This window comes from Columba livia, chromosome 1 (assembly GCF_036013475.1).
Source record: "Columba livia isolate bColLiv1 breed racing homer chromosome 1, bColLiv1.pat.W.v2, whole genome shotgun sequence".
NCBI lineage: Eukaryota > Metazoa > Chordata > Aves > Columbiformes > Columbidae > Columba > Columba livia.
Genome location: NC_088602.1, coordinates 126,606,298 through 126,634,273, shown reverse-complemented (window position 1 = coordinate 126,634,273; position 27,976 = coordinate 126,606,298). Strand labels below are relative to the sequence as shown.

The 27,976-nt window shown below is 46.6% G+C and overlaps 2 protein-coding genes across 7 annotated transcripts; one reads left to right on the top strand and one right to left on the bottom strand.

The window, feature by feature from the left end:
• On the top strand, positions 1–14,186 carry VTCN1 (V-set domain containing T cell activation inhibitor 1). Of its 3 annotated transcripts, none has more exons than XM_065077685.1 (6): positions 1–161; positions 4,018–4,082; positions 5,452–5,799; positions 8,255–8,533; positions 9,231–9,416; positions 14,000–14,186. In XM_065077685.1, exons 1-5 carry the CDS (start codon positions 130–132, stop codon positions 9,374–9,376), a joined length of 870 nt encoding a protein of 289 aa, XP_064933757.1. In that variant the 5' UTR covers positions 1–129; the 3' UTR covers positions 9,377–9,416; positions 14,000–14,186. The 3 variants fall into 3 exon arrangements, with proteins under 3 accessions (XP_064933757.1, XP_064933765.1, XP_005502724.2); XM_065077693.1 differs by having other exon boundaries at positions 3–161; positions 9,255–9,416; XM_005502667.4 differs by lacking the exon at positions 14,000–14,186 and adding an exon at positions 9,916–10,133 and having other exon boundaries at positions 115–161; positions 9,255–9,416.
• Positions 11,870–27,964, bottom strand: CTC1 (CST telomere replication complex component 1). 4 transcript variants are annotated; one of them, XM_065077613.1, is made up of 24 exons: positions 27,790–27,964; positions 27,566–27,714; positions 24,792–25,038; positions 23,682–23,878; positions 22,647–22,791; positions 21,854–22,156; positions 21,572–21,700; positions 21,035–21,261; positions 19,371–19,545; positions 19,088–19,288; positions 18,724–18,850; positions 18,407–18,521; positions 17,606–18,068; positions 17,250–17,339; positions 16,822–16,965; positions 16,466–16,536; positions 15,583–15,692; positions 15,127–15,292; positions 14,798–14,878; positions 14,554–14,713; positions 14,007–14,071; positions 13,587–13,749; positions 13,313–13,439; positions 11,870–12,355 (listed from the first exon to the last, which is right to left on the bottom strand). In XM_065077613.1, the coding sequence occupies exons 1-24, from the start codon at positions 27,808–27,810 to the stop codon at positions 12,180–12,182; spliced, it is 3,852 nt and encodes a 1,283-aa protein (XP_064933685.1). In that variant the 5' UTR covers positions 27,811–27,964; the 3' UTR covers positions 11,870–12,179. The 4 variants fall into 4 exon arrangements, 3 of the variants coding, with proteins under 3 accessions (XP_064933685.1, XP_064933671.1, XP_064933678.1); XM_065077599.1 differs by having other exon boundaries at positions 18,763–18,850; positions 27,790–27,944; XM_065077606.1 differs by having other exon boundaries at positions 21,854–22,006; positions 27,790–27,944.
• Between the last annotated feature and the right edge of the window lie 12 nt (positions 27,965–27,976).

Sequence of the window (27,976 nt, the reverse complement as noted above, 5' to 3'; positions counted from 1 at the left end):
TTAGCTGAGTCCAGTTATTTAAGCAGGACAGCCTGGGAGAATATATCATGCAAAGAACAGGGGCTGTGCTGAACAGTGTGGGACCTTTAGGCGTCTGATGTTTTGCTCATCTTTGTAGAAGCTGTGACTATGGCATCCCAAGGCCAGGTCATTTTCTGGAGGTATGGTATTATCTGCATCTGCTTTGGGAGAGGGGAGGGAGGGAATTGTATTTTCCAGACTCCTCAGCCATATCACTCTGCTGCCAGGAGCTTTCAAGACAGCATCCCCTTTCAGCTTGACTCTATACTGCACTGAGCCAAGCTACTTAAATACCAGTACGGCTTCTTTTATACAATTCTTCTATACAAAAGGCCACATAGCTTTCAGACACCACTGTGCAGGTTGTCAACTGTAGCCAGGATGGAGATGAGTGTCCTAGAAACTGTGCATGGCTAGAGTATGCTACCTCAGGTTTGAATGCTGTGGTAGGTTGGGGTATCAATGGCTTGAGGAAAGCTCTCCATTCCTTCTGCTGGCCCTCAGAGAGTCACTTATGTTTCCATCATATCAGCATGCTGTGGGAAGAAAGTCAGCAGCTCTCCTACAGCGAGTTTGCTTGCTGTGTGGGTCAGGACTAGGAGCTGGGAAGATGTACAAGCTGCTTTGTGCCTCTCTTTTCAATGATCCTGTTTCCTTTGGAGCTATTGACCAAGTCCTGGTCAATTGCAGTCAGAAAAAGAAGTATAATGGGGAAGTCCATAAAAATACCTACCTCATAACCTTATCTTGTGATTAGTGGAAAATAATCCCCACCAGATGGGTAAAGTGGCAAACTTGCTTCAACCTCTGGTGAATGCAGATCAAGCTTGCATCTAAACATGACTGCTTGAACAGAGCCACCAACAAGCTGCATCTCTTCATCCCAGGTGTGGGCTTTTGCAGGCTGGATGGAGTTGGAGGCTCCAGCAAATGGTGTGAGACACCTCTGTTTGTGTTTACTCTGTCAGAAAGGTTTCAGCTATGAGTATCCATCCCATCTGAGCCGAACAGCAGTGGGGAGGACAGAGGAGACCTCTCGTGCATGAACTGTGCTCCATCTTTCTCACATGGGGCATCAATGAAGTTTTAAACAGTAGTATTATCTGTAACTTTTCACTGTCAAAAGTGAGATCAGTAGCAGACATGGTGTAAATATCCACTGGGCGTCGTATTTCTTGTGAGTCTGGAATGCATGTAATAACCAGCTCTGTTATTCTCAAGAGGCAACCCAGCTGGCTTTTGTCAGGAAAATGCAATAACTGATGGGTGTGAAAAAATGAGCTCCTGCCCCTTGCTGCTCTGAGAACCATCCTCTGGCTCTGCCAGCACCTCTGCCTGCCCCAGGCGGCTGCACACAGCCAGACGGCAACAAGTTACTGGAAGCAGCAGGCTTCTTCAAGGCCATTGGCCTCTTCAGGCTAATTTTGAAATGCAGAAATAGCCCAGGGAGGAGGGGTGTATTTTCCAGGAAGCTTCAGAGGAGCAGTGAGAGGTTTCTATTAATTTCAAAAAAAAAACCCAAAACCAGAACAACTCAAAAAATAAAACTGAAGTGTTGAAAAAAGTTGAGCTCTGCAACCATTAACCAGTTATTGGAATGGAAGACTTTTCTTTTTGAGTTACCCTGGCCACACTATTTCTTTTCCCCAGTAAGCTTTGATATAAGGAGGAAGGCAAGGGACTTTCACTCTCTTAATCTTCCATGTTTTTTGATCCTTGCACCTCTAAACCTATTCCTGAAGGAAAGCTTACTCCACACAGAGCTAGATATCAGGAGGATTAAACCCCGGTTGCCTGTTGTGGTGGGGCTGCGACCATCTCTCTCTCCCCAGGCTGTGCTCGGCAGCACTCAGGCTGCCCAGAGCTGCAGGCAAAACCCCGTTTGGCTGCTGAGGAAAAGAACCACAGAAAAGGGAGCAAGATGCACAGAATGGCATCCCGCAGGCTGCCAAAGTGTTGCCAAGAGCTGAGGGCGGCATCAGGGCTCTGATTTGTGCAGCCCTAGCTGTCTACGTCGGCCTGTTTCTATGCCTCTGAAACACTGGAAATACAAGGGGTGCTGATGCACAGAAAATTGGTTTTTTGCTTGAACTGCTGGACAGGACTGTTGCGAAACACAGCTACTGTCAGCATGTGGCTGGGCTGCCAGCTTCTTCTTGTTTGCCCTGCACTCCGGACTGATTCAATAAACACAAGTGGCTTGCAGGCAAATATCTTTAAGGCCCTTGTGCTTCTTGGATCTAGCAGTTTTGGTGGAGGAATCTCTGAAGAGCCTGATTTTCCCTTGTCCCTGGCAAGGGGTGTTGAAGAGGGCAATGGCATCCATGTACCCAAAATTGCCATCCCACGTGTAAGAAATGAGTGGCTTTTTCCATCAGCTCTGCTGCTGACTCATGGGAACATTTATACGGATTGGTGGCACAGTCGTGATGAAATACACATTTCTGATCCTTTCTCCTGAGCATGCTGGCATGTGCAGACGGGGCTTCCTCAGACAACTTTCTACTGGCTTTAAGGATGAGAATGGAAAGCAAGCAGTGGGAGGGCAAGCAAGTCTTCTGCAATATCTCCCCTCTTCTCCTTTCCCTCTTTCTCTGTTCCCACTTTCAACCCATCTTCCCTTTCTCATGCTCCTGCTGCTCCCTGCAGGAGGGGCTTGTGGACATGTGCAGCTCCCTAGAGCTCCATATCAGCCCCGTAGTCCTGGCATCTGTGGTGTTTCAGACATGATTGTGTGAATCACTGATGCAGGCACACATTAACATTGGGAAGAGCAGTGTGGCTATATGGACACCGATGTGCTCCTGTGCAGAAGACTGCCTGATGTGTCGGGAAAGAGTGTACTGCAAATCAATGACTGTAGCTGAAGCAGAGTGGTTGTTTCTGTGTGTATGAGAGGGCTGTGACTTCTTACAGCATGGTCCTGCCTGAGGATGAGATGGGAAGAGGCAGCTTGGGAGTTTCTGCGGACAAGAGGGCAAGGCAATCCCTGTGGTGGATGTGACTGGTGCCTGTGCCTCCTGCAGCACAGCTCCTCCAGTGGCCTACTGGGCCTGGGGAAGGGGAAAAGTCCCCTGTGAAGACCTCCTGCAGCTCTCTGGGCTTCTCCTCCAGCAGTCCTTAGCGAGGCTGAGTCCAGCAAATCTGTGACACTGTCAGGCACAGCACATGAGCTACTTGCCCCAGGATCTACCTTCAGGTTGTTGTGAGGAGCTGCTTCAGGGCTTGGTCCAGTGGGGATCTGAGGTCACTGCCACAACCCCCAGTATGTGTGACAATGCACCCAGGGCCACAAGTGACATCTCCACTGGCTGTGCTGGGAGCCTGCACCAGGCCGTGCTTACAGGTCTGTCTGAGCCAAGGCTGTGCTGGAGATGGGTTGCACCCAGCTAGGGTTGAGCTGCGCTGCTCCATGCCGTGCTGCCTGTTGCCTCCTCTGCTGGGCTGCTCTGCCTGTGTGGCTTAGTAAGTGGTCTTCTCAGCTTCTCATTCAACAGCCGCTTACCCATCTGTGCATGGGGCATCCCCAAATCAGCCAGCTCGCAGTTCTGGCCGTTTCCAGCCCCATCATACCCGCTGCCTGGCTTGTATTGGGTATATCCTGGGATCAGGGGCCCTGTCTCAGTGCTCTCCTCACCTCTCTGGGCAATTGGTCCCTCACAAGTGCCAGCAGGAACCGCCCAGCTCGCTTATGCAGCGGTGGATGCAGAAAGGAGCATCCTCCACTGAGACCTGCTGCCTCCTCCCAAAGGCAAAGCCTGGGTCTTCTCCCACCCCATGGTCCCTCACCTTTGATGATGAGTGCTCACCCGAGTGTTTGTCACTAGTGTGGTCATTGTGGTCACGTGCTTCACTGCTCCACCGTGGTCTATGTCTGTGGCATACCTGCCTCATCCTCCTTCCTGCTGGTGGCTCTGCAGACATGCATTGTAGGTGTAGCGTGTGAAAGAGGTGGGCTGTGTGGTAATGTTGTCCTTTCTTTTTTTCCCCAAATAGCATGACTACAGTCATTATCATCCTGGATGCGGTGACTGCCCTGATCATCGGGTTTGGTGTCTCAGGTACGCGACTCTTCAGATTTTGTGCTGTTACTGGTAGGATGATGAACTTCTGCCCTGCCGCTATGGTCGTGTCTCCATCCTGTGCATGGGCTGAGGTGTGATCTTGTGTGGAAGTGCCACCTACAACACTTTAATGAAGGCTTGCTTTATAAAGCTTGTGTATCAGATGGCTGAACTGAGACTGCACAGACAACTTCAGTTCCAGCCTTTCTCAACAAGATATCACTCTGTGGTACTAAACCACGAGGACCTGTGCTCTCCTTAGAGACTGTGATGTCTTGTAGGTTTTAAATAATGCAGAGACTTACACAAACACACGTATGTGCTCAGAGTGGGTTAGAAGACACCAGCACTTGGCACATAGAGCTGAAAGTTTTCGTGAAAACTTATCAGTGGGCTGGCTTCAGGATGTAGCTGCTTTCACAGTAGAAATTAAGACTATTTTTTTTAAAGTTATCTGACATGTTAGCAACTTAAATGTTCGACTCCATCTGTTGCTCCATGGGAAGCCAGCTGAGGCAAGTGGATGATAAGTGTAGTGCAGCCTGTGCTGCTGGAGATGTAGTGGTGTGTTAGCTGAAATTTCCTTGGGCTTGGAGCCCTAACTCTACACATACAGAAAGTCTTGAATGTACCGTGCTCCTTCTCCTAGGTAGGAGGAGATGATGGTATTTATTGTGAAGCTGGGCAGCACCTGCCAGAATGGGCCATATTCCCCTTCCTCCTCAGAGATGACAAAAATGTGTTGCTTTGGTGTTGGGTAAAATGTAGCCTCCTTGGGGCATGCAGAGTGAGGATGCTTGGGGCAGGGCTGCATGGGAAAGAGGAGCCAAGTCTGGGAAGGAGTTAAGCTTGCTGGTTAGGATTTGACTTGAGAAGCATCTGTGTCCCCAGGGAAGGGAAATGCTGACTTTTCTTAAGCAAAAGAAAACAGTTTGGAATCCAGTAAGGGTGAAAGAGCAGCCTCTCATTTCTCTGTCAGCATTACACCCTGCAATCCTATTTCTATTGCATTAAAGGGAGGTCGTGACTAAGAAAAGACACAAAAATCATGACATCTCCAAAGAGAAAAATCCCTGACACATATAAGTAAGCAAGAAAACACCATGCAAATCCTTCTCAAATAAATACGAGTAGCTACTTTCTGAAGCGTGCTGCCCGCTAAAGAAATGCTCCTGTGCTTTGTTTTGATGTATCAGCCATGGCAGCTGACCTCTCCTGGCACCACTGGTAGCTGCTACTGGTGTCCTTGTGATGTGCTGGTGCCTGTTCAGCCTTGGGGTTGGTACATGACAGCGGCAAGGTGGCCTGGCCTTTCTCCACAGTCACCAGCTCACCTTTCTCACACCACCTTGCTTCCTCCTTGCAGGAAAACGCTCCATCAGCGTGACGGTGCTGACGTCTCCAGGGAACATCGGCCAGCGCGGTGTCCTGGGCTGCACTTTTGAGCCCGACATCCAGATAGGCAGCATCGCAATCCGGTGGGCCAAGGCGGGAGTGGCCGGGTTGGTTCACGAGTTTAAAGGTGGGAAGGACCACCTGCAAGAGCAAGACGCGTCATTTCAGGGCCGCACGGCGGTGTTTGCGGACCAGGTGATGGGTGGCAATGCTTCCCTGGAGCTGAGGGACGTGCAGCTCTCCGATGCCGGCACCTACCAGTGCTCTGTCACCACGGCCAGAGGGAGCGGAGCGGCAGTGCTGCGGTACAGGACAGGAGGTGAGGGGTGCGAGGAAGAAAATCCTGCTGCAAAATGCAGGCTGACGCAGCTCGGTCGGACATACCTGTGGTTATGCTGGTGCTAGGGGCTGCAGGAGTGGTGCCTGCTCCTCCAGCGACCACCATCAGGCCCTGCACCCCTGAGCAGGACTAGGGTTTGGTTTTTTGTGTGTGTGGTGTTGTTGTTCTGGGTTTTTTTTTTACTTTTCCAGATTTTTTTCTGGCCTTACCCACTCTTCCCACATCCTTGTTCCAGAAAATATTATTATTTTAATGCTCTTGATTGTCTTCATTCTTCTATTTACACCAGAATGGGAGTAGCTAACTGATCCAGATTTGGTACCTGTTAAAGATAAAATGATAACTTTTTCTCTCTAGAATTAAGATGTATCTCCAGCCAGGAGAAACTGTAGCATATTTTATTTTTTTGTCTGTTTTTCTAATATGTTCAGTTTTTAAGAATGACTATGAAAGCACAAAACTGCCTATATCATAGGTATCTGAAGTATTACATATTTCCTAGAGTTATCATTCACCTTGTTATGAGTCAACCTCAAAACAAGCCTAGACAGACGAATTTTCACTTGCGGGTGCTTAACTCTTCTGAACCCTCTGGGCTTGGCCACAGTGTTCACTGCTGGCACAAAACAACACACTCCCACTGAACTCAGCAGTATTTTACCCATTCCTGCAGTCACTGAGTCTTTCCAATGAAGCTGTGGTAAATTACACCAAATACGCAATATGGATAATGTGAATCTGCAAAGGTAGTCTTGGTGTTTCTCTGTCTGGCTTTTGCTGGGATCCCTGAGGTCCCAGCACATCTGACAATCCCTTGAGCCCAAAAGCTCAAGTTTGGAGAGGAAAAGGTTTTAGGACAGGTGACCACTTTTGTGGTGAGGCCAGCCATATCAGCAGCATGGAGGGATCCTCTGTTCTTCAGGCCAGTCATGGCAGGACAGAAGTAACCAGCAGAGCTCTTGAATGAGACAGGCTGCTCTTCTGTAGGTCCAGCCTCTTTCTTTGGCCCAGCAGCTGAAGCACCAGGAGGTGGGCACCAGCTTCTGTGTGGAAACTCGTGACAGATGTCTTGGAGATGCAGCCACTTCCCCATGTCACTCAGATGGAGCCTGTCCTGGGACAAAATGGCAATGCAAGAGTTGGTGTCACAGGAATGTCTGGCCAGTGTTATTTCAAGGTCTCCCATTTCTCACTGAAAGTATGTTTTCTGCTCCATTGCCATGTGAAGCACTTTCTCAAGCAGTTAAAAAAAAAAAAATAAAGGATGCTGGGCTCACAGGCCTCTAATCTTGCAATGAAAGGGTTGTAAGGACTGCTTGGGACTACAGCAGGTAACAGCAAGGCCAGAGGGCTTTGGCTCGTGTCTGAGGAGTGCTTAAGTCCCACAGGAACTTGGTCTCCTACCCCTCCCTGAAAACTTGTGAATCTGCCTGCTTTGTGTTGCTTGATTCAATGTTTAAAGTAATCCACAGAGAAAAGGCATTAGAGAAAACATGTGAAATGCTGCATTAGGTATTATTTCCATTGAAATCAGCGAACTCTGCTGTCCTAAAAAACTCTTGTTTCTCTTCATATATGCATATGTGGGAAATGCAATGGATATACAGAGATCAAGGCTAACAAAGTTTTATTTGAGAGGGTCTTGGCTTTAAAATATGGCTGAGTTTGCAATAGGCTTTAAATGTCTCATTTCATCTGGGGATGTTGGTGTAAATCCTGCAGCTCAGTCCACACCTTCCTCTGCCCTCAGCCCCAGCAGGTGCAGGTGGATCTTCCCTTGGCTGCAGCCCCATTTAGCATCAGTCACATCACAAAGCTGTAGGTGTTGGTCAGGCTCCCTTCTCAGTCAGCGGAGAGGGTGAGTCATCTTCCCCTGCCCCCAGTGTCTGATAAAAACAATCATTTTTGTCAAGCCTCTCCCTGCCAAAAATAGCAGGTGCCTCCTTTCAGCCCCCAGCCTTCAGCAGAGGTGGGTGAGGCTGTGTCGGCTGTGCCTCTTGCCCAGGGAAGCTGGGTGTTTGACAGACATGGGCAGCCTCAGACTGACCAGGTCCTGAGTTCAGTACCCTCTGGGAGGTTGGGTGTCCAGCAGCTCTCCTGAAATGCTTGTTTTAGGAGCCCAGGACCCAACTCGTAACTGGAAAGCAGAATTAAAGACGCTAAAACTGTGCCACAACTTCAGCAGTTCTTGTTAATCTGGACTGCCTTGTCCTAGGAGTCTTTAGATCCCATATAGCCACATCCCAATAGCCCAACCTGTACAGACGTCTATGTGAGCCCCTGTGTTTCGTTTGGCTACGTGCGGTGCTGTGAAGCTAAGCAGCAAGTACCCTAGAAATATCCAGGACTGACCAGCAGACGCAATTGGGTGTTTCATACTCAGTTCCCAGACATTTGCCTTTCTCTGACTCTCTCCCCTTTTTGCCTCCTGAAGCCTTCAGCACCCCCAAGGTCCACGTGGAGAACAGCAGCAGTGGGGACACGTTGCAGTGCAAAGCACCGCGCTGGTTCCCTCGACCGGCCGTGCACTGGACAGTCTACAGTGATGCCGGGGAGTACCTACCTCACTTTGCCAACACCAGCTATGAGCTGAATGCTGAAAACATCACTCTGAAAGTGGTTTCCTTTCTGCACAACATTACTGCTAATGCCACCTACACCTGTGTGATTGAAAACAACATTGCCAAGGCTACAGGCAACATCAAAGTGACAGGTAGGGTTTAACACCACGCAGAGACCACAGGCATGGTGGTGGGGGGAAGAAGAGAGTTTATACAGTGCATCTGTGTGCATCATGGGGAGGCTGGCAGCACCACCACCCCTGTGCCAGAGAGTGGTTTCAGTCACGGAAGGGACTGAAATTCATGATTAATCCAAGCCTCTCTCTTTGTTCCTGGGGGGATGGAAAAGGACTGGTTTGGTCATGCTATTTCAGATGTTCTTCATAGTAATAATTGTTCCCTTGGCACAGGGACAGAACTGCCAGGGAATTGGGAAGGAGGAACACACTTCAAAAGAATGTATTCCTTTGAATGTTAGCCAAAACCAAACCAGCCAACCAACAACCCAAACTTTTGATGCTTTCTTTAGCCAGTTCAGCTTAGATGCCTTTTTTCATACCAAACCAGCAGGCCCCTTTAGTTCTTACTAATGACAGTCTCTCTGACTCCAGCCCACCCAGGTTATTTAAAAGGCCACCTTATTCACAGGAATTCAAACTTTCCGAAAAGTCTGGATATCTTTTCTTGTTCCATATGAGAAGGGTCATAACTCTTCTACGCTGAGGGCTTCACAGCTGTGGGTCTCCAGCACAAGAGACAGGGTCCATCTTTCTTGATATTCATAAAAATGGTGAGGAATAAATATACACACTCATTTTGCCTTCCCTGCTGTGTTCCTTATTCTCGTAGCCTCTCACTATTCTTCTGCTGCAGATTTCAGCATTACAAGGCGGACCAGCTTGCAGCTGGTGAACTGGAACACAGAGTCAGTGTCCTCTTCCCTTCCAGCCTCTCACTGGATGCTTCTGCTTCCCCTATATCTGCTGTCAATATAAAGTGTCTATAAAACAATCAGAAACACTGCTGGACCTGGAGGTAAGCCTGGAAAGGGAAACTCATAAATGTATATGCTCGGTGTATGTGTAGACTTTTTGATGAGTTTTATTACAGCAGCAGATTTATCTCAAGCCTGCCAGAATAGAAGGATCTGTCTTTCCCCTGTGCCCATCTTCTCCCCATCCCCATCTTTAAGGCGGGACACATGGCTCGTCCCTCCCACAGGCTTCCTGCTGGCTTCTCCAGCTTTAGAGATTCTTCTCTTATACCATTGATTGTCATAATCTCTTACTTGTCCCCTCACTCTCTTTTCCATTCCTCCTCAACTTTCTCTGCGCGCTCTCTGAACCTCGGCTACAGTCCATGTGTGCAAAGCAGCGTGGACATTTTCCTCTCCCTCCTCCTGAGGCTGCTGCAGTGCAAGCCTTTGGTAGTCACCAGCTTCGGCTTTGGGTGGTAGGCTCTAGAGGTGAACTGGTGATGAACTGGAGGGCTACATGAAATCAGCTAAAAGGAACACCTCTGTCTTTCCACACAGAACAGTTACTACAGCTACCCTGATGGCAGGACACGCTTCATGCTTTCCTTCTTCTTGAGCTGAGAACTTACAGAGCTCCTCACAGTTCCAGTTTGTAGCACAAACATGAAGCCAGATGATTTCTCTCTTGTATTATTATTTCTTACCCATGACAACAACAGGATCCTTCGTTTGGCTTCAGAGAGTAAGGAACGCATTAAGGAGTTGCATAAATAAAGGAAAAACACTGATCACAGGAACAAGATAAGTTCTCTTGTCTGAAGTAACCCAGTGACCAGAATCCTGATTATAGGCAGAAGGTCAGAGACAAACAGGAAAAGCATTTCCTGCAATGCATCTGAGAACTGATCCTTCAAACTCAGAGTATGAAAAGCAAGGAAACCTTAATTCCCTCCAAAGAGATTTGATTAATCCGTCTCACGTCCTGTGATTCTCTGAACACACTAATAAAACTGTAAATAAGAGAGCCAGTTCATCTATTCAGTCTTCTCAGAAGACTATAATCAAACTCACCCTCTGAAAAAGATTTTGTGAATGGCAAAATACTGATGGATTAGAAAATAGCCAACAGGCCTGGAATAAGTGTTACATCTTCAGCCTGGCAGACAGCCTATGTAAGGACTGATGATTGCATTTGTAACGTGAAATAAAAGAGGATCAGGTGAGTAGTAAGTGTAGCAGCAGGCAGAATAATAACGTACATAATGAGGATGAAAAGAGGGAGAGTAGTACGATACTACTGGAAAGTTCAAATGTTCAAAACCAGTTATTAAGCACAGTTACAACTATAGAGACAAATTTTCCTTTTTTGTGTGTGTGTTTTTAAATGTCTCTGTTATCTAGCACTTCCTATCTATTTCTGTAACACTGTCTGTTATGATCTTATTCATATTGTAATATGAATACTTTAATAGGTGAATAAGATTTTATCTCTTAATCTACATCACTTGCAGTCAACATTTTCCTCAGGCTGAGAGTTAGTTTTTTTGTTTGCTTCTATGTTTTGTTTTGTTTTCTTTGAGGATGGTGGGGGGCAAGCTTCAGCAAAATCATTACCCTTTCACAGAAAGCACCTACAGAAAAAAAGACTGTCACAGCAAAACATGTGTAGACCTTTTTTGCTTTAAGTTGTTTTGGCAACTTTGAATGGTGGCATCTGTCAGGTCTTTTGTGCCACTTGTGCTTTGGTCTCAGAAGCTGCCAAGCAAGGTTTGAGAGGGAAGGTACTTTACACACACTCAATAAACCCATCACTTGAAGTTTAATATAAGGCTCAAACTAAGGGTGAAAGGGGAAAGGCAGGGGGAAACGCTGAACAAACAACCCCAAAATAGAGTATCTGTTCAAATACGCTGCCTGCACACGGAGTAAGGTGGGGAAGTGTGCGGAATTTACTAACCTATAGCAGAAGATGAAGGATCTGGATGTTATTTTGCCAAAAGCAAGAGCAGAACACTTGGTCATCACAGGAGAGGAATCTCTTCAAATGGTGATCCTGTTGTATCCGTTAGTCTGCTGTGCTATCACGGATACTAACACGTGCCATTGCAGCCATCCCCTAATAAGGAACAAATGGACAAGCCTGTAGCACATTGTGAATTTGTACCACAGCTCACTGCCTTCCTCTTGTTACTAGCCCCATGTAATGTTCAGGCCACTGTTCAAGGTGCAAAACAATGTTCATATAGTCCTGTGATTTAGTACCATGATTTAGTTTCCAAACAGTAACTTATTCACTTCCTTTCTTTTCTTGGAGGAAGGAAGTGCTTTAAAAACATAATTTTAATGATTTCAATTGGGTTAAGAAGACTATCCCTTGTTGCAACTGTACAGTTCCACATGAAGACCGTGACTGACCTGCAAAATGCCGGGCTCTGGCTCATAAACCAAGGATCTACATTCTGCCTCATTCCCCATATAGCAAGTAAACCATAATACCAAAGCAGATACGATGTTATTTAAACTGTATTTTAATGGCTTTATTCAGTAGATACTACCACATAAAATACACACATTGTGTGCCCTATGCCCAAAGCAGCCGTTACCATGTAGAAATATTGAACATCTCTCTTCTAAAACACAGCCCAGTAGCAATGATGGCAATGGTCCAGAATGACCATTCAGGAATTCCACAAGTCAGAGCAGCTTCTTGATTGCACCATTCACCCTGTGCTCACAGGCCCATGCTCCCAGTGGAAAGGAAATATAAAAGGCTCCCACTCCCAGTAGTTATTTCCATAGTTCTTCTCCTACTCGGAGAGATGTTAAGCAGTGGCTCCCACTCGGCAGTGACCAGATGTCCTAATCCTCTCACTGTTCAGATAGCTTAAGGCATCTTGTTCCACTTCCTCCACGTTCAGGCACAGCAGGCTTGGCCGAGGTCCCACTTGCGACACAAACTCCACTTCACCGCACCGAAAGTTTCTCAGCTGCGGTGGAGCTGAAAGGGAAAGACAGAACCTGTAACAATTCAGTACAGGGCTCCTGCTCTGTTCTAGCACACAGCTGTAGAAGTTTCTGGAGGTGGGAAGGTCTTGCAGCAGCTTCTTGGCATTTGCTAAACCTCAAAGGACAGCATGATTAATGAATCCAGGATGTGAGCAGATGAATGCATTTGGCCAGAATCCCTCCAGCCTGGAGGAAACAGACATTTTGTGCTGTGAAACGTTGCGAACTATATATGTGCTGCTCACACAGCTGATGCACTGGGCTTTGTATTTTTTCTCACCATCAGCAGCCTGGCCTTACAGACAGCATTACATGATAGCCAAAAGATAATGTCTCCACAGCAGAGCATCCTCTGGTGAGCTTGGCAAATCAACCCCTACAGCACCTGGACTTATAAGTCAAGCACTAGTGTTAGCAAAAGCAGCTAAGAAGAACGTCCCTTTGATGCAACAACTGCGCAGTTGTGGCAGCCTGGGTTCAGATATCAGCACCCATGAACTTCAAACTCTTCAGAACTTTAAATTCCGTGGCCACAGTGAGGATTTCCAGGCCCAGGCTTGACTCTACCTGTCTAAAGTCAAAACCCACTTGATTTGAGAGGTCTGCACAGTAACTCTGGCAGGCCAGAACCCTGTCCCACTGAAGAACAGAGAACCTTGCTCTAAAATAGAGAAGGCTTTGTGTGTAAGAGACACCCCACAGAAATAAACCTGTACCTTAATATTGGTGGATAGGAGGGCAAAAGAGGGATGCTAATAAAACATGTTCTCTCCTGCCACCACTACCATACAAGCAAACACAACCCCCACCAATTCCAAGAAAATCCTCCAAATATCTTGCTTTGTGGGCAGTGAAGGCAGCTCTCCTTCCACAGCCTGGTGAGACAGCTCCTTCCTTCCTTCCTTCCTTCCCACACTAAATATTACAAAAGCCAACAGTGTTTGCTTACCAGGCTGCAGAATCTTGGAGGGCTTCCTGTCTAGGCTGAAATCCAGCAGGACAGGGCGACAGATGAGAGGACTCCTGCACAGACTCCTTAGGTAGCAAGCAATGAGATCCTCAGGTTCCTCAACACACTGAGGAAGGAAAGGGTGTGTTGCCAGTGAATGTGCAGAGGGAACCAAAGAGCCACTGGAACACCCACAGCAAATGGAAATCCAGTCTAGCTGTGGCTCAAGCCTAGCACGCTTCAGTTGCTACTGCTACCAAAATAACCCACTCACACCAGTGCCAGTAGCTTCTCCATGCTGAATGGACACTCTGCCCCTGCTCTGCACACAGTTCTGCAGAGCTTCCCACTCAGGAAGGCTCAGGCCCAGCATTGCTGCCACGTGCTGATTTCTGCATAGCACGAAAGCTTCACCCGTTCCATCCTCCACCAGCACCCTATGGAAAGAGCAGGCAGATTAAGATGAGGAGGGAGGTCAGGACAATGCCTGGCACCCTTGCAAGGCTCACGTCCCAGACAAGTGATCCCAGTAAAGAGAAAGGAAGTTTTGTTCACATCTGGGAAGACAGGACAACTCTAAATTCTGTCTTTGCTATTCTGTCCACATCCCATCCTTGATCTGATTTTCCCCTCCCCTCTGTGGTGTAATTTGTTGCCTCCTACCCACACCTCTTCCCATCTCTACAGCGCTTACCGTGCACTGGCTTGCCTTACTCCTGTGCGTGATGGACACAGTGGATTGTCACGGGTGCACCTCCCCTGAAGGAAGAGTAAAGCTGCAGCTACATATGGGTGCGTATAACAGAGAGAAGGGGAAGGGCCACTGCTTCTTTTAACCCTCCCCTAATAAAGTATGCAAAGGATTAAAAAACTTCACTGTATTTTCAATTAGTGTCTTGGGAAAAGTTTATATGGGGGGAAAAATAATCTGCTGCAAGGTGCTGACATCCAACAGCAGTGAACATGGGAAAAGCAGAGCATTAACAAAGTAGGATTCTCCTCCTGAATGTCCTTCATTCTCAGTACTAGCTGCGAGCCTGCCTGGTATCAGATGCACACTTCTAATCGGTTGTCATTTTGGTCCCCTTCTAACAAGCAAGTCTGCTTCAGACACTGGAAAAAGACATTTTGGAATTGGGATAGGAACTCTTATTTATTTTCTCTACATGGTAGCAGAGGATGTGTCAGAGTAGAAAATCTGCCAGGCTCCTCACAAATTATCTCTGTGGAAGCTTGAATACCTCTTTGAAGATGCTGCTGCAAAGTGAGCAAACCCATTGCAGGGACAGAGTCAGTACACAGGACAAGTGGCACAAAATCCGTGCCTGAGGCAGGTGTTGCAGGTGAGGTTGCAAGCTGGACAGAAACACTAGTGGGGGGGATGATCCTTCTCCTGCAGGACTAGAAGAAACAGGAATGTGAGAAGCTTGGAACACAGAAACATTTCTTGGGACACTGTAAAGTGGGAAGAAACCCAGGACTCACCTTGAAGGTAAGGGAAAAGCTGGTAGAGATATGATGCTTACACAACTGGAGGCAATGTAGGTGCAGTAAACATTATGGAATCTGCAATAGGAAAGAGTAGATGTCAGGAAGAGCTCGTAGAAACCAAACTGCTCAGTTTCCTTGGCATGGCTGGGCTGGTCTTCATCTCTAACATGTCAGGAAAATAATTTGTAGCAAGGGACTGGGAGACAGGAAGGCATGAACAAGGGATAAGGAAAGTCCACAAGAGGAAAGATTTAGAGATGGTTTCAAAGACAGCAAGAGAGGTCAGAACTGGGGCCCAGATCAGGGCTCAAAGATAGGGGTACCTAGAGATTTTGCGTTCCAAGTTCTGGAAGAGGATCTTAGCTCCAGGTAGCAAACCCCGGAGATGCTGCAAATAGGTGGCAGCAATGTAAATGTCCACCACACCAGGGGAGCCTGGAGCAACTGAGATGCTGAGCTTCACGCTGTGATCACTGGCTAGCAAACTCCCTGAGGAGACACAAAACCACACATACCATGAGTTCACATGCAGGTAGCATAGTCTGTCACCAAGCCTGGACCTGCTAGAGGTGTTTTCTCTCCCATTACAATGAAGCTATCACTGTTCCACCCCACAGATTTTCCAGGTACATCCCCATCCCCAACACACTTGCACTGTAGTTTCCCAGCCCTCTGACAGGCTATGGGATGCAACATCTTGGCATACTTCTACTATCCTCAGATACAGAAGCAGAGTTAGCCAAGCACACTGTCTTTCTCACAGGCTGTCACAATCTTACCTTTCTGCTTTCGAAGGCCAAAAGTCACAGATGTCTTCTCATTCTTGGGAGAGGCACACAAGGTCCTCTCCACTATCTCACCAGAGAAAGAAACAAGGGAACCTGTGAAACTGAGAGCAGAATGGGATTTCTGTCCTGCCCGAAGACAAAGGGAGAGGAAGAAGGCCTGATGCCAAGATTGCCACAAAGACAGGAGGCAGAAGAACGTTATTGCTTGATCCCAGTTTCAGGGGAACCTGCCCTTGAGCACCTGAGCTACTGGACTGAAGTGAGCTTTCTGCAGTGTACCCCAGCCAGGGACAAGAGGCCCCTTTAACTCACTTTCTGCTTCTTCAGGCTCAGCAGTGAAGAAGAAGAAAGGGATTACAGCCTTCCTATCTGCTTAACTCCTAATTGCTTTTTCTTAATTAAAGGAAGAAGTCAACCAAAGAAAAACTCAGTTTACCATAAGGCACTGGTGAAGATTTCAGTGGGCACGCATATCACCCCAGGTTAAACATGCTTTGAACAGAAAAGCAGCTTCTAACCCCAGTATTTGTTTGAACAAGTTATGCTAAAACAATCAAAATGCAACAAAATTTTCCCTGCTGGGCACGTTTCCACTTCTGACAGGAATTTAGCAGAGACCTTCAGAACCTAGTCCACACTAGTTGTAGTTCAAACATTTTCTGGACACCATTTTGCAGTTTTGTCACCTGCAATCCCTTTAACTTCAATAAACAGGATGGGGGCAGTCTGGATTACTTGCACATAGGAAGATTTCCAAACCATATTCCTAGGGCATATAATTAATCTGTTTAATGTAGTACTGCCTCCAATAAAGACAAATGCAAACCTACTCCCTGAGGCACCATCACATCTAATTTGAGACAGACCAACATACCTGTTGCTAAGTACTTCTGGAATGGAGGAAATTCTCTGGTCCATGCCTCTCAATACCGATCTGGCTGCCAGCTAGAAGTGGGGGAAGCAGGGACTCAGATGGGTTGTAGTTCATGGCTATGTTCAGCTAGAGCAGTGAAAACAAGCTCTACATGCTTAGAGCTACGTCAAGCAACTGTTGCTTCCTCCCTGGATTAATTCTGAGGCAGGAAAACATGAAGCCCAGCAGCAGATTCTGACAGAGCTTAGAGCAGAATGGTCTCATCAACAAGACATTCTGTACAGACAGTTTTCTGAGCTAGTTCTGGAGAGATCTAAGTCTCCTGTGAAAGCCCAGAGCAATAAGGTACAGCATACCTGGTGCTCAGTCAGACAGGATATCCATGTCTCATGCTGTAAGTGCCAGGTATCTTGGACAGGCAGACACAGGGGGCAGGATGACGTGCTCAGGAACTTTGCTGGCACGGGTGGAAAACAAAGCTTGTCAAACACTTCCAAGTCCTGAGAGAAGAGCAATAAGGCAAGAAAGAGGACTATTAAAGGAAGGAGAAGAAGGCTATATAGGAAAAAAGGGCCACTAAAGAACGATGGTTTACAGAAAAAAATATCCACTGAACACAGAGCTCTGTGAGTTTAAACCAAACAGAACTGAAGCAGTTCCTTGGCAAGACAGATGGGAATTTGAAGCCTTGAAAAGAGCTTAGTCACCTTCTGACTCCTCAACTCCCACATGCAGTTCAGTAAAATATCTCCAACAGGAAACAGCAGGACAACATCTCTCTTACCGAGCAGTGGGGCACAATGAAGCGATACAGCCCTTCCAGGTGCAGAAATGGAAACCATCGCAGAGACTTCCCCATGAAGAGCAGTAGTGCCTGGTGGGGGAGGGGAGGAGAGAGGGGGGTAAAAAAAAAGGTGATGGGAGATGTTAGAAAAAGGTAGAATGAAAAATACAGCAAAAAGAGAGCAAGCCCAGCAAAGGATGTCTTGCTTGATAAGTAAGGTTAGCATCATCAAGGATAACCAAGACAAAAATCACTCTAATCGATTAGGAGCCTAGATCCTTAATTATTACAAAAGCCCCCTGAGAAGCAAGTTCCAGCCTTATCAAACCACCCCTTAAAGCCACCTCCTGCCTCACTTCATGCTGTGTGATGCCCTCTTCTCCATCACAGCTGGTCTCCTCCAGCTCCAGTGGATTCCCAGTATCTCTGGAGTGGCTCCAGAGCTGCGGTGTGCCCAACCACAGCACAGTGGCTTGGAAACTGCACTGCAGCTCCTGTCCTTCTCCATCTCCTTCTCTTGGTAGTTGGTAATTGCGTAACATAAGACCCTCTTTCTGGGTAACCAAGAATAGGCGAGATACACAGCTGGTTCTTGTATTGGTGCTCTGGCCCTTCTGACAGTCCTTAGCGCTCTGAGTATCTGGCTTGGGATCCTCCAATTTCAGCATTTTTGCCTCTGGGGTTTCCAGCTCAGACGTTAAGCTGCCACCATCCTTCTTCCTCAAAGAGGAGCTGTTCTGACTCCTAAGTCCTTTCTGGATTTGTCCTTCAGCAGCGTGGAGAACCTGAACATCCTCGAAGTAGAACTGCACATAGACACTGAAACAACAAACAGTGGCAGTGAAACTCCCTGTTCCTGAGAGGGGCCTCTCTGAAACAAGTGGTTTTCTGGGAAAAGCATTTCTGGTGAGTGCCCTGCAGATGTTCAGCAGGAGCAGCGGGAAAGGGTGAAGTAGAGGGCAGCTACCAGGCTGGGTGTATCCTGAACAAAATGGAGATGGTGGGTTTGTTGCTGATAAAGAACTCCTTTCCTGCAAATAGCAAAGGACACTTGCTTTGGCACTGAAATATGCTGATAAGCAGGTTTACCATTGCCCAAAATAGCTGTGGAACTGCAAAGTGATTATTTTAATTGGGCACTAAATAAAGGGACTTGCCTGATTTTTTTCTCCCTCACATACTCCAGATTTGCCAGCTGCTCCCAGGAGGGAAAATCAGTCTGAAGGAATCTCTCCACTATAAGCTGGTAGTTTTCCACCTGCAAGAGCGATCCTGCAAACATATCAGAGAAAGGTGCTGAGCTAATAAAAAGAGAATACAAAACCAGCATGCTCAGTTTCCTCATTTTAAAGTCACGGGGACAGGCAGTCACAGTTCAGCATCTCCAATACCAGGTCTCCTCTTCCTTGTTTTGGAGCTGGATGTCAGAATAGCAAAATGCCAGTGCTCTCAAATTTAGGTTAGTGGGACATACCTAGGAGAGCTGTATGGGCAAAGGGGCTGCCATCCTTACGGGATATCACGCAGGGAAGCGTGCTGGTCTTGTCCTGCAGCTGGAGGGAACTGCTCCTGGAGGAGACTCTCAGCACACCCAGTAGTATCTGCAACAGAAATGAAGCTGCAAAGAGCATCAAACATTTCCCCATCTTTGAAGGCCATAAATTAAAGTGTATGTAACAGCGGCACGAATTCAGCCTGCGTCCAACACGCACAGGTGAAAAAAAAGCAGTGTCATTCCCTAACATGAAGAACAGAGGTGCATCAGACAGGGTGCTGGAAGGCATGGGGGGAACTGGGAATGCTCAAGGCACAGACAGTAAAGGGAGGAAGGCACCTACCAGTCGGGGCTGGAAACTTCCTGCTGAGAGTGTGCAGTAGGACCAGGCCAGTCTGCGATTCAGCTCCTGGGTGCCCATGTGCTGTGCCTCCAAGGGGGAAAGCAGCTGTGATGGACCGAAGCCTTCCCAGCTCTTCCGCTCTGCCATGCGGTAAACTGCAGACAGAGACGGGGCCTGGCATGGAGGCTTCAGGGTCAAACACTAAGGAAAAAGAAAAAGAGAGAATCAGCTGCAATTCTTCCCATCAGACAAACAGGAAATATCTCACAGAGCATCTACTCACCTTCTGCAGCGGACACTGGTGTATTTTCGCTAGGATTTCATTATAAATATCTCTTGCTTCCTCTCTATCTGGAACCATAGCTTGCAGAAGGGGGACAAGAAACTTCTCAGCAGCTCTAGGGTTTCGGTGCGTAGAGCTAAGCGATAGTGTACAGCGCCCAAAGAAACAAGAAAACCTGAAACAAACAAAAAAAAAGACATGTAGAAGTATTAGCAGTCCTCACCTTTTCGTAAGTTTTGCATGTAAGTCAGGGATTCTTTCTACTTGTTATGAGTGAATGGGCTCTGTAGGACAAGAACTAAGAAGAGTGCAAAAAGAACAAGAAGTGATTTAAAAAAGGAACATTTAAGGGCAACGCAGATTTATGTCAAGCAAGCAGACAAGGAACAGGAAAATATACAGAAATTAACAGACTAGCAAAACCTCGAAACTCAAGTGAACAAATAATCTCCCTCTAAGTCACACAAATGGATCTCTGTGCATTTCAGCTAAGCTTGATATGATTACTTATGTTAGGTATACTTGGCTTTCTTCTACAGGATGCAAAAAAAAACAAAAATCACAAGACAAAAACAACCACAGACTGCTGTTGTTCCAATCTTTCCCTTGCATTGCGCTCCTCCTTTCAGAATTTAGCTCACTGCTTTTGAATGCCTGGAAGTGATCACACTGCCAGTCAAAATAATGACTTAACAACGGAAAGCAAACTCAAATAAAAAGAAATAGCAACTAACTCACTGGAACAATTTTCAAGTAGTAGCATGACTTACCAATCACATTTAAATGAAGTAAAAAACCTAATAAAAACTGAAACCTATGGCTGGTATCATTCCCAGGACAAAACTGAAGCTGTTTTATTGGAAAGCATAGTAAAAATTCCACAGTGCCAGTAAAGCACAGGAAGACATTCTATAAACTGCTGCTGGACTGCCTGAGATTAAATATATACATTTTAGTTTCTAAAGTCCAAGGCAGCAGTTACAGTGATCAGCCATAACTTTTCCAGAACAAACACAAATATTTTCACTAAGAGAACCCAGAAGTAAACCCAGAAACTGGCCCACAGCTGTCATGCAGAGTGCAGCCTTCAGGGAGAGAAGGAAGCCATCTGGAAGACCAGGAGATAAGTAAGTATGCGTGGGAAAATCTGCTAAGACAGAGATTCTCAAATGAATGCTCATACTACTAGCAATACTCAGAATATCTCGAAATGATATGCTGAGTAGCCAGGACACAAGAGCCTTTATATCAGTTGTGATGTGGCTGCAGCAGCGGTTTTCAGCTCCAGCCTCAGTACCCATCTTGATTTGTCAAGCAAACCACGCTGGCAGGCACACATCCCTACGGTGCTTCTGTATGTCAGGACAAAACTTCCTGGGCAGAAGTACGTGAGCACATGCTCTGGAGTGCTGCAGCTTCCTGAGAGCAGTGGGCTTACTGCACATGCACTCAAATGTACGGGATTTTCTCTCAAGAGCAACTGCAAGGTACAAGCAACGGGACATGATGTGAAATCTAGATTAATGGTTTATTTAGGCCAGCAAAGCAGAAGTAATTGCTGCTGCTATTTAGTATCCAACCGTGGTAATTTTGTGCACCCTTGGTCTAGAAGGTACCCGGGTAGCCTACAAAGCATAGACCGACTTCAGAAGAATTGTCCTCACCTTTCCTCAAATGTCTCCAGGAGGCTCACCAGCCAGAGGTAGAGTGGCATACCAAGGTTGTGGCGAAAGAGCAGCTGTAGGTAGAGATTTCCTGAAGATGTTGGTGGCTGATAGGGGGTGCTGAGCCTTGAAAAACTCTTCAGCACAACAGTGCTGCTCAGGCAAGCACCGAGTACAACGAAAGGGAAGGATGCCAGAGGCTTCTGCAGGAGGTGGACATCGATGAGCTGAGAAACACAAGACATACAACTTAAGAGAGGGGATGGCTAGTCTACTACCACTTCCCAAAACCGTCACCCTTATCACTCTACTGGATTGTCTACAAATCCAATACGACCGAGGGACGTGACACTGCTTAAGAAGGAATCAGATAATAATTTTGACTCTTATGACCTGGACAGTAAGATCCCAAATTTTTTTCCAGAGACTTGCTGAAATAATTCTAATGTTCCCATAGTCTTCTGTTGACCCACACACGTGCGAGCCATCCCCAGTCTTTTCCACTGAACACTTTATGTCTCATAATTTACAGCTTACCTCCACACATGCTCCTGGTCGGAGTCCACGTGCAGAGTTCAACAACTGCTGGTAAGCGAGGCACAAGCAGACTTTGTTATCGAGTAAAAAGAGACCAGCTTTGACATTGAGTATTTTGGTGACAGTTCCCTAAATGGAAAGTAAACAGAAAGTTACAGGAGTGTAGAGACTCATAGGCCCAAGCAACAGGAAAATAAATTAATGATGAACATAAGACCTTGCAGGCCAGCAGCTGAAACCCTAGAGGACAAGCGGGCGAAGGCTAACCCTATGAATCCTTACCACATATGAGATGATCTTGGATTCTTTGGTTGATGCTGGCCTCTCCTCTTCAACTCCCGGCTCCAAGGAACCACTGAGCTGCTCAGCAGTCTCAAGGGAAGAAGATGGAGTGGATTCTCCTTCCCAAGCAATGTCCACTGGCTGCTCCCTCACCTGCTCTGCACAGTAGGGCAGAAGGCAGGAAGAAACACGGGTGACAAACATTCTTTGTCCAGATTTCTTCAGGCTGGACACACTCAGGCCTGTTATTGTGTACCTGTGACCCAGCTGGAGGGTATGATGCCATGCCAGCTGGTTGGGCTTCTAGAGCAGAGAAACCAAAATCAACATCAGCGTCTCCTGCACTGGAAAAATTCTTCCTGACTCAAATAACCCATGCAAAAAAGCTTTTATTTAAAGAGGACTACCTTGCACTCTTAGGAAAAGGGTGATATCTGCAAGCTGTTCAGGGTTACTGCAACTGCATGAGGGAGGAGGGCTGTATTTCTGCAGGGCATATAACTAGACTTCTTACATACAAGGCTGCATGGAATGACAAAAAAAACCCCAAAGCAAAACACACACACACATACAGAAATCAACCAACCAACAAAAACGAAACAAAAATCCCCCCCAAAACACACAAAAACCAAAACAACAATAAATCACAAAACAACAAAACCCCATCATAATAACTAGTAAAAGGAAGAATAAACCAAACTGGGAAGCCAAGGACAAACTTCAAAGAAATGATCAACTAGCACATTGACAGATACAGATGGTGAAATTTGTGAGCAAAATTCCAAGGTCTTACCTGCACCAACACAGGGAACAAAACAGCTGAGGTGAAGCACTTCAGAAACAGAAAGAAGAATGTCTTGTGGCTAACACAAAGCAGAGGCCCAAGTCTGGCCAATTCACCTGCCACAGTGAGCTTTGATCTTTCCTTACACGGAATCCTACAAGGCAATTGAGAAGGCAAAGGAAATCAGAAGAAGAACTTCCGTATCACAAAAGCAAAGCTAAATCCCTTTGACATTTTAAAAAAATGAGAGCGTACACTGAAATATGGAAATAGTCTTCTTGTTTAGAAAGGTCTGTTGAGTTAATCAAACAGTTAAGCTTAAAGTAAGTTTCTCACAAGCAGATAAAACTAATTAAAACAAAAGAGTACTAAAAAGAAACTAAAGCAGCCTGATTAGTGACATCTTATCATTATTAAATTACACCAAGAATTCTTTACTCAAGAAGAGAAAACATGACCCATCACAACATGAAATTATCAACTTCAGTAAGATTTGCAATTCCACTGGCTACATTTTCACATACTGTAAGTATTATTTCCACTAAAGACAACAGTTACTTTTATCAACTGGCATTTAACTGGCACCTTTATCTCAGCAATCTGATAAGAACTTGACTGGTGGTGTACACTCATTTTGTATTAGAATCTACAATTACTTTCAATAACATTTTTGGTTCACTGTATGTTAAAAAAACAAAAAAAAAAAAGTTGTGCTAATCTAAAGAGTGGATTTTAGCCTCAGTGAAAGTTTAATCATCACTTTGTTCTTATGTCCTTTTCTGTAGAATCAAAATACATCCAGAAATAATGAAGATTTGTCTTATTTTGTCAAAACACAGAATAAAAGCTTCCAGTAAAGTCCTGAAAGACAGCTGATTAATGAAAAGTGGCTTTGTTTTATAACTTTTACTTCCACCAGTCACTGTTATGCTTCCACCTGTGGCAGAAACAGAATTTGGCTCTTCCTAAGTCAAGTGCTCTTCACAGTACCTACCAAACCAGAGCAACAGTGTTATGATGGAGTTGAGCCTGCCAGGTGCTTACCTGGAGGTGAGCAGTGGCTCAGCTGACACCGGGTAGGGGACTGGAATGCTGGCAGGTACTTCCTCTGGGAGATTTACTGGCACTGGATCCACCAGGATTTCCAGGTACCCTGCTGCGTTCCGGTCTGTCTGTGGTATATATGACCAGCTTGGGAAGAGGAACAGTGACTCCAGCCACTCGAGTTTAAAATGCAGGAGCTAAAACAAAAGATAATGAGATAAATGCTTGAGATGAGTTACAGTATATTTTCTCAGCCTTACTTACAACGTTCATTACTAATTTGCCCTTGCATGCACATCACAAACTCTTGTACTGCTGGGCTTCATTACTTAATGAGAGTAGTGTTTTCTGCTCACTCTCTTATCCTGTATGGAAAATCTCTGTCCTTCGAGATGCAAATCTGGAACAGACTTGCTGAGCTCTACAGCTAGCATTTCCTGGGTTACAGTCACACCTTTCTGGCAGGGTGATAATTAATTCACTGCAAGGCTTTGTTATTTTTAGACTATTTTTCTAAAACTCTCACCTGCTTTCTTTTCCCCTGTGTTTTCAGTTAGAAGCTCATACAACTTTTTTCTAGTCTTCACCTCCTTGGAAAGCACAAGCTCAGTGCTCTTTCAGCACCGTTCCAGGGGTTACCCCTTATCTATACTCACCTTGCAATGACCTTCAGAAGGCTTTTAATTCAATACCACTGTCATGCAAGCTATTATTTCCTTAAAGTATGTCACCAATGCATCACTGAACACCTAACGCAACTCTCCAGAAAGTTATTTCTGCTCCACTAGTTGGAATTCAACAAATAGATATGAATGCTGTGGCCTCCAGGTCTCCCAGGCCACCTCGTACTGTTGAGAATCTAACAGAACTGTACATTAGGCTGTCTCTTTCTCCCAGGCCAGCACATCTAATATTTTTTCTCCTAACAATGACCAATTTGGCATGTTCTATCCTCTCCCCAGGATACAAGCTTGCTGATTTTCTGCCCATTACATAGATGTGTTATTTCCCTTGCTACAGAGTTTGGCAGACCATTTGAAGCCCCTTGTGGTCTGTAATGCTGTCCCAGAAGTGGGAATAAACACAATATCCCTCAGACTGAGGACATACCTCACATGGAATTATCCCAGTATTGTCTTTCACGTATAGGCAACCATCTACCAATTCTTCTTTGTTCTCTTGCCTTCTATCTGTTAAGTAGCCAACCAAGATCAGGTAAGTCCTTGGCAAAGCGCTCTGCATAGGCAAAGCACCTTCTCCTTGATGTGCCCATTCTTTAAATTCATTAGTGCTCCAGGTCAGGTGGCTGCAGCACGGCATGCATTGCTGATGTTGTAAGTCAGAGATGGAGATGAAACTGGAAAAAAAAAGAAAAGGAAGAATACAGAAGGATGTAGGAAAAACTCAGTCTACAAAGTTTGGAGATTACAGTGATCATTACAGTGGATGAAGCTTAGCCAAGCCAGAAGAACCTTAGCTATTGGCATGGTCTGATGATACCACATGGCAAGAACCAACTCATTCACTGGCATTTATCAACGATCTCTCTCAGCTCAGTCAACATGTCTGTTCTGCTTGAGCATCCTCTCTGAAAAAAGAAATCCTTTCCTACTTTGGTTACCTGAGCAGGCATGCAGAAGACTTGCAAAAATATCAAACTGAGAATTAATAAAATTGAACGTGTTTTCAAGAACATGTGGGAGGAGGTGGGAAGAAGAACAGTTATTAGTTCAGACATTTTTTAGCTTGAATAGGAGACTTTGTGAAAAAAACCCAACAACTGCTCAACACAGTATCATTAACGAACACAGGTAAATACAAACTAATTCCACCATTTGGTACTAAAATTGCTGATGTGTAGTAAAAGCAAGGTTAAACAACTCCTAGATGAAGATTGTGACAAGTCTTGGAATAAATTCTCTCCTGTGCATGGCTTACACAATACAAAACTGAGAGACAGCAAGCCAGTAATCTGAGACTGGGCCTTCACTCATTAGAACACAGCCAAGCTAGTTCTGAATCTTTCCACCCACCCTCCTGGCTTTGGGGAGCAGGAAGGAGAATGAGGTGTAACATCAAATCAACCACATGTGAAGCCATCCACAGTGTAGCACCTATTATGCTTAGACTGACCACGGTACAGAACATGAGAGAACAGGGCAGCATCCTCAGTACATTCTATGCCTTTTCAGTGTTTATATGATCATGGCAGCATTCATCATCATTGTTTACATCCTGGCTCTCTATGCTAGAGAATTACTGAAAGTCTGCTGTCCATGCTAACATCAACACTCAAAGAGTGAATACAAACTGGTCTCCAGCTACTGATTTTCATACTTGTTTCCAGTGAGGTTAGCTGACAATTTTAGATTGTGAAACTAGAGCTCTATTCATAACACCCACTTACTCAGTAGCAGGATAGTATCAAATTCAAAGAGTATGAATTTGAAGAGTTTCTCTTGGTTAGTCAGGTATCAAAGGTTCAAAGCCAGAAACTAGTCTAGACAAGTGATGGGTCTCAGTCAGCTATATATAGCATTTATATATATATACAAATATATAAAAATAAATAAAAAACAGCAAACACCAAAAACCGGAAGAGATAAACTTATGCAGGTACCTATGTTGTATATTTGGCAGGAATCTGAACAGGCAGAAGATTAGTTGAAAATGACATAAACAAATTTCTTCATCCTCAGAGACAGAGCAGCATGGAGAATAATTCTGATATCTATGATCTTCAAGGAGAACATGCTGCTGCTCATGTTTCCATTGCACGTGCTGACTGCTTTTTGGGAGAAATCAAAATGACAGCAGTCTACTGGATGCCAATTAACACATACAGGGAACTAACTGGACCCTCTTCTGGTGCTCCAGAGCCTGATGGTTAGCTGTGGATGTAGCATGCTGCTCACAGACCATTGGCCTCATACAAGACAAATGCCAACCATCTTCAACTCTTCTCTACGAATTCGCCTGAATATAAACCAAATTCTGGTTTAAACATTGTACAATATAGTCTATAGGAAAAAAGATGGCTTAGATGAGAGCAGTTTAGCTGCTGTGAAAGACCCACCATCTACATTTATAAACTGCTAGTATAAAATTAAAGACCACAAGTCCCTAATCAATTCCAGTTGCTTTGTCCCCAAACCAGCTGTGCCAGGGGTAAGCTGGAGCAAGAGAGAAATAGATCCAGATGCACCAAACCTTCCAATGTAGATGCCTCTCATCAAGTTGTGTGTTTTTTATGATGGTAAGCACTCAAAAGCCTCTCGCCACACTATCCTAGATTCTCCCGTTATGATCACATGCACTTGAGGGCAGACCTGAGCTGGCCAACAGCCTCGGGGACCAACCCCAGGTACAGTGTCCTGAGCATCTCGGCAGGACCCAGCTGGGAAGCTGCCGTGCAAACGCCGTGCAGTACAGCAGCTCGTTCTCAGCGACATGCCCTACTTTGGTTACGTGCTCTACCTACCACAAACTAGCGGATACGGTGCTTAATCATACCGCAAGAGCGACCGGGGATGCATCGAAGTCAACCAGCCGCATGCGGTTACCCGCCTCCGGCAACACTCCTCCCACCCCCAGCATCCGGGGCAGGCAGCGCACACGAAAAGGCGGCGCTCCCGGGGCGGCTGCTGCTGCTGCTCTCACAGCCGCCGTGCTGAGCTCCCGCCAGAACCCCGCCAACTCCGCTCCGCCGGCCCGTGGCTGCGGCCGGGCCCCACACGGTGGGACAGCGCGGGAGGAACGACCCCACCGGAACGTGTCGCGCGTGGGCGAAGGACGGGAGTGGGGACACCCCCCTGCTCCATCCCCTCATCCCGCCCCGCCCCTGCGTTCGCCTCTCCTGCCCTTCTCTCCACGCCCGCGGTCACCTGTATGCGAGCGGCAGGTCCCCGCCTCCTGCGCTCCGCAGGCACCGCAGCACCGCGTCCAGCGGCGGCGGCTCCGGCCCGCCAGGCCCCTCGTGACCCGGGAGCGCTCGGCGGATGAAGTCCCGAGCGGCCTGCAGCCAGCGCTGCTCCTAGGGAGAAGCAGAGAAACGAGGCTTCAGCGCTGTGCGGCGGGGAGGCCCCGGAGCCCCCCTTGGGTCACTCACCGCCGCGCTGGGTTCCGCCATGACAGCACCAGGCCGGGCCTGGCCGCGCGGTTCACGGCGTTGCCATGGCAATGCGGGGCGGGAAACGCGCAGGACCTTCCGGGAGCGCCTCCGAGCCTCGAACCCGCCGGTCTCCGCCCCCTCCCTTCCGTTCGGCCAATCGCCGCCGCCGGCGCTTCCCCGCCTG

What these genes read in the sequence shown, in the direction of transcription:
- VTCN1 (XM_065077685.1), top strand. Translation starts at nt 130, where the DNA reads ATGGCATCCCAAGGCCAGGTCATTTTCTGGAG. An exon ending in CATCGGGTTTGGTGTCTCAG is followed by an intron (nt 4,083 to 5,451) that starts GTACGCGACTCT and finishes TCCTCCTTGCAG; the next exon opens with GAAAACGCTCCATCAGCGTG. An exon ending in AGGCAACATCAAAGTGACAG is followed by an intron (nt 8,534 to 9,230) that starts GTAGGGTTTAAC and finishes TTATTCTCGTAG; the next exon opens with CCTCTCACTATTCTTCTGCT.
- CTC1 (XM_065077613.1), bottom strand. Translation starts at nt 27,810, where the DNA reads ATGGCGGAACCCAGCGCGGCG. An exon ending in CCAGAAGTACTTAGCAACAG is followed by an intron (nt 15,693 to 16,465) that starts GTATGTTGGTCT and finishes TTCTGCTCTCAG; the next exon opens with TTTCACAGGTTCCCTTGTTT. An exon ending in CTCCAAGATTCTGCAGCCTG is followed by an intron (nt 12,356 to 13,312) that starts GTAAGCAAACAC and finishes TTTCCCTTTCAG; the next exon opens with CTCCACCGCAGCTGAGAAAC.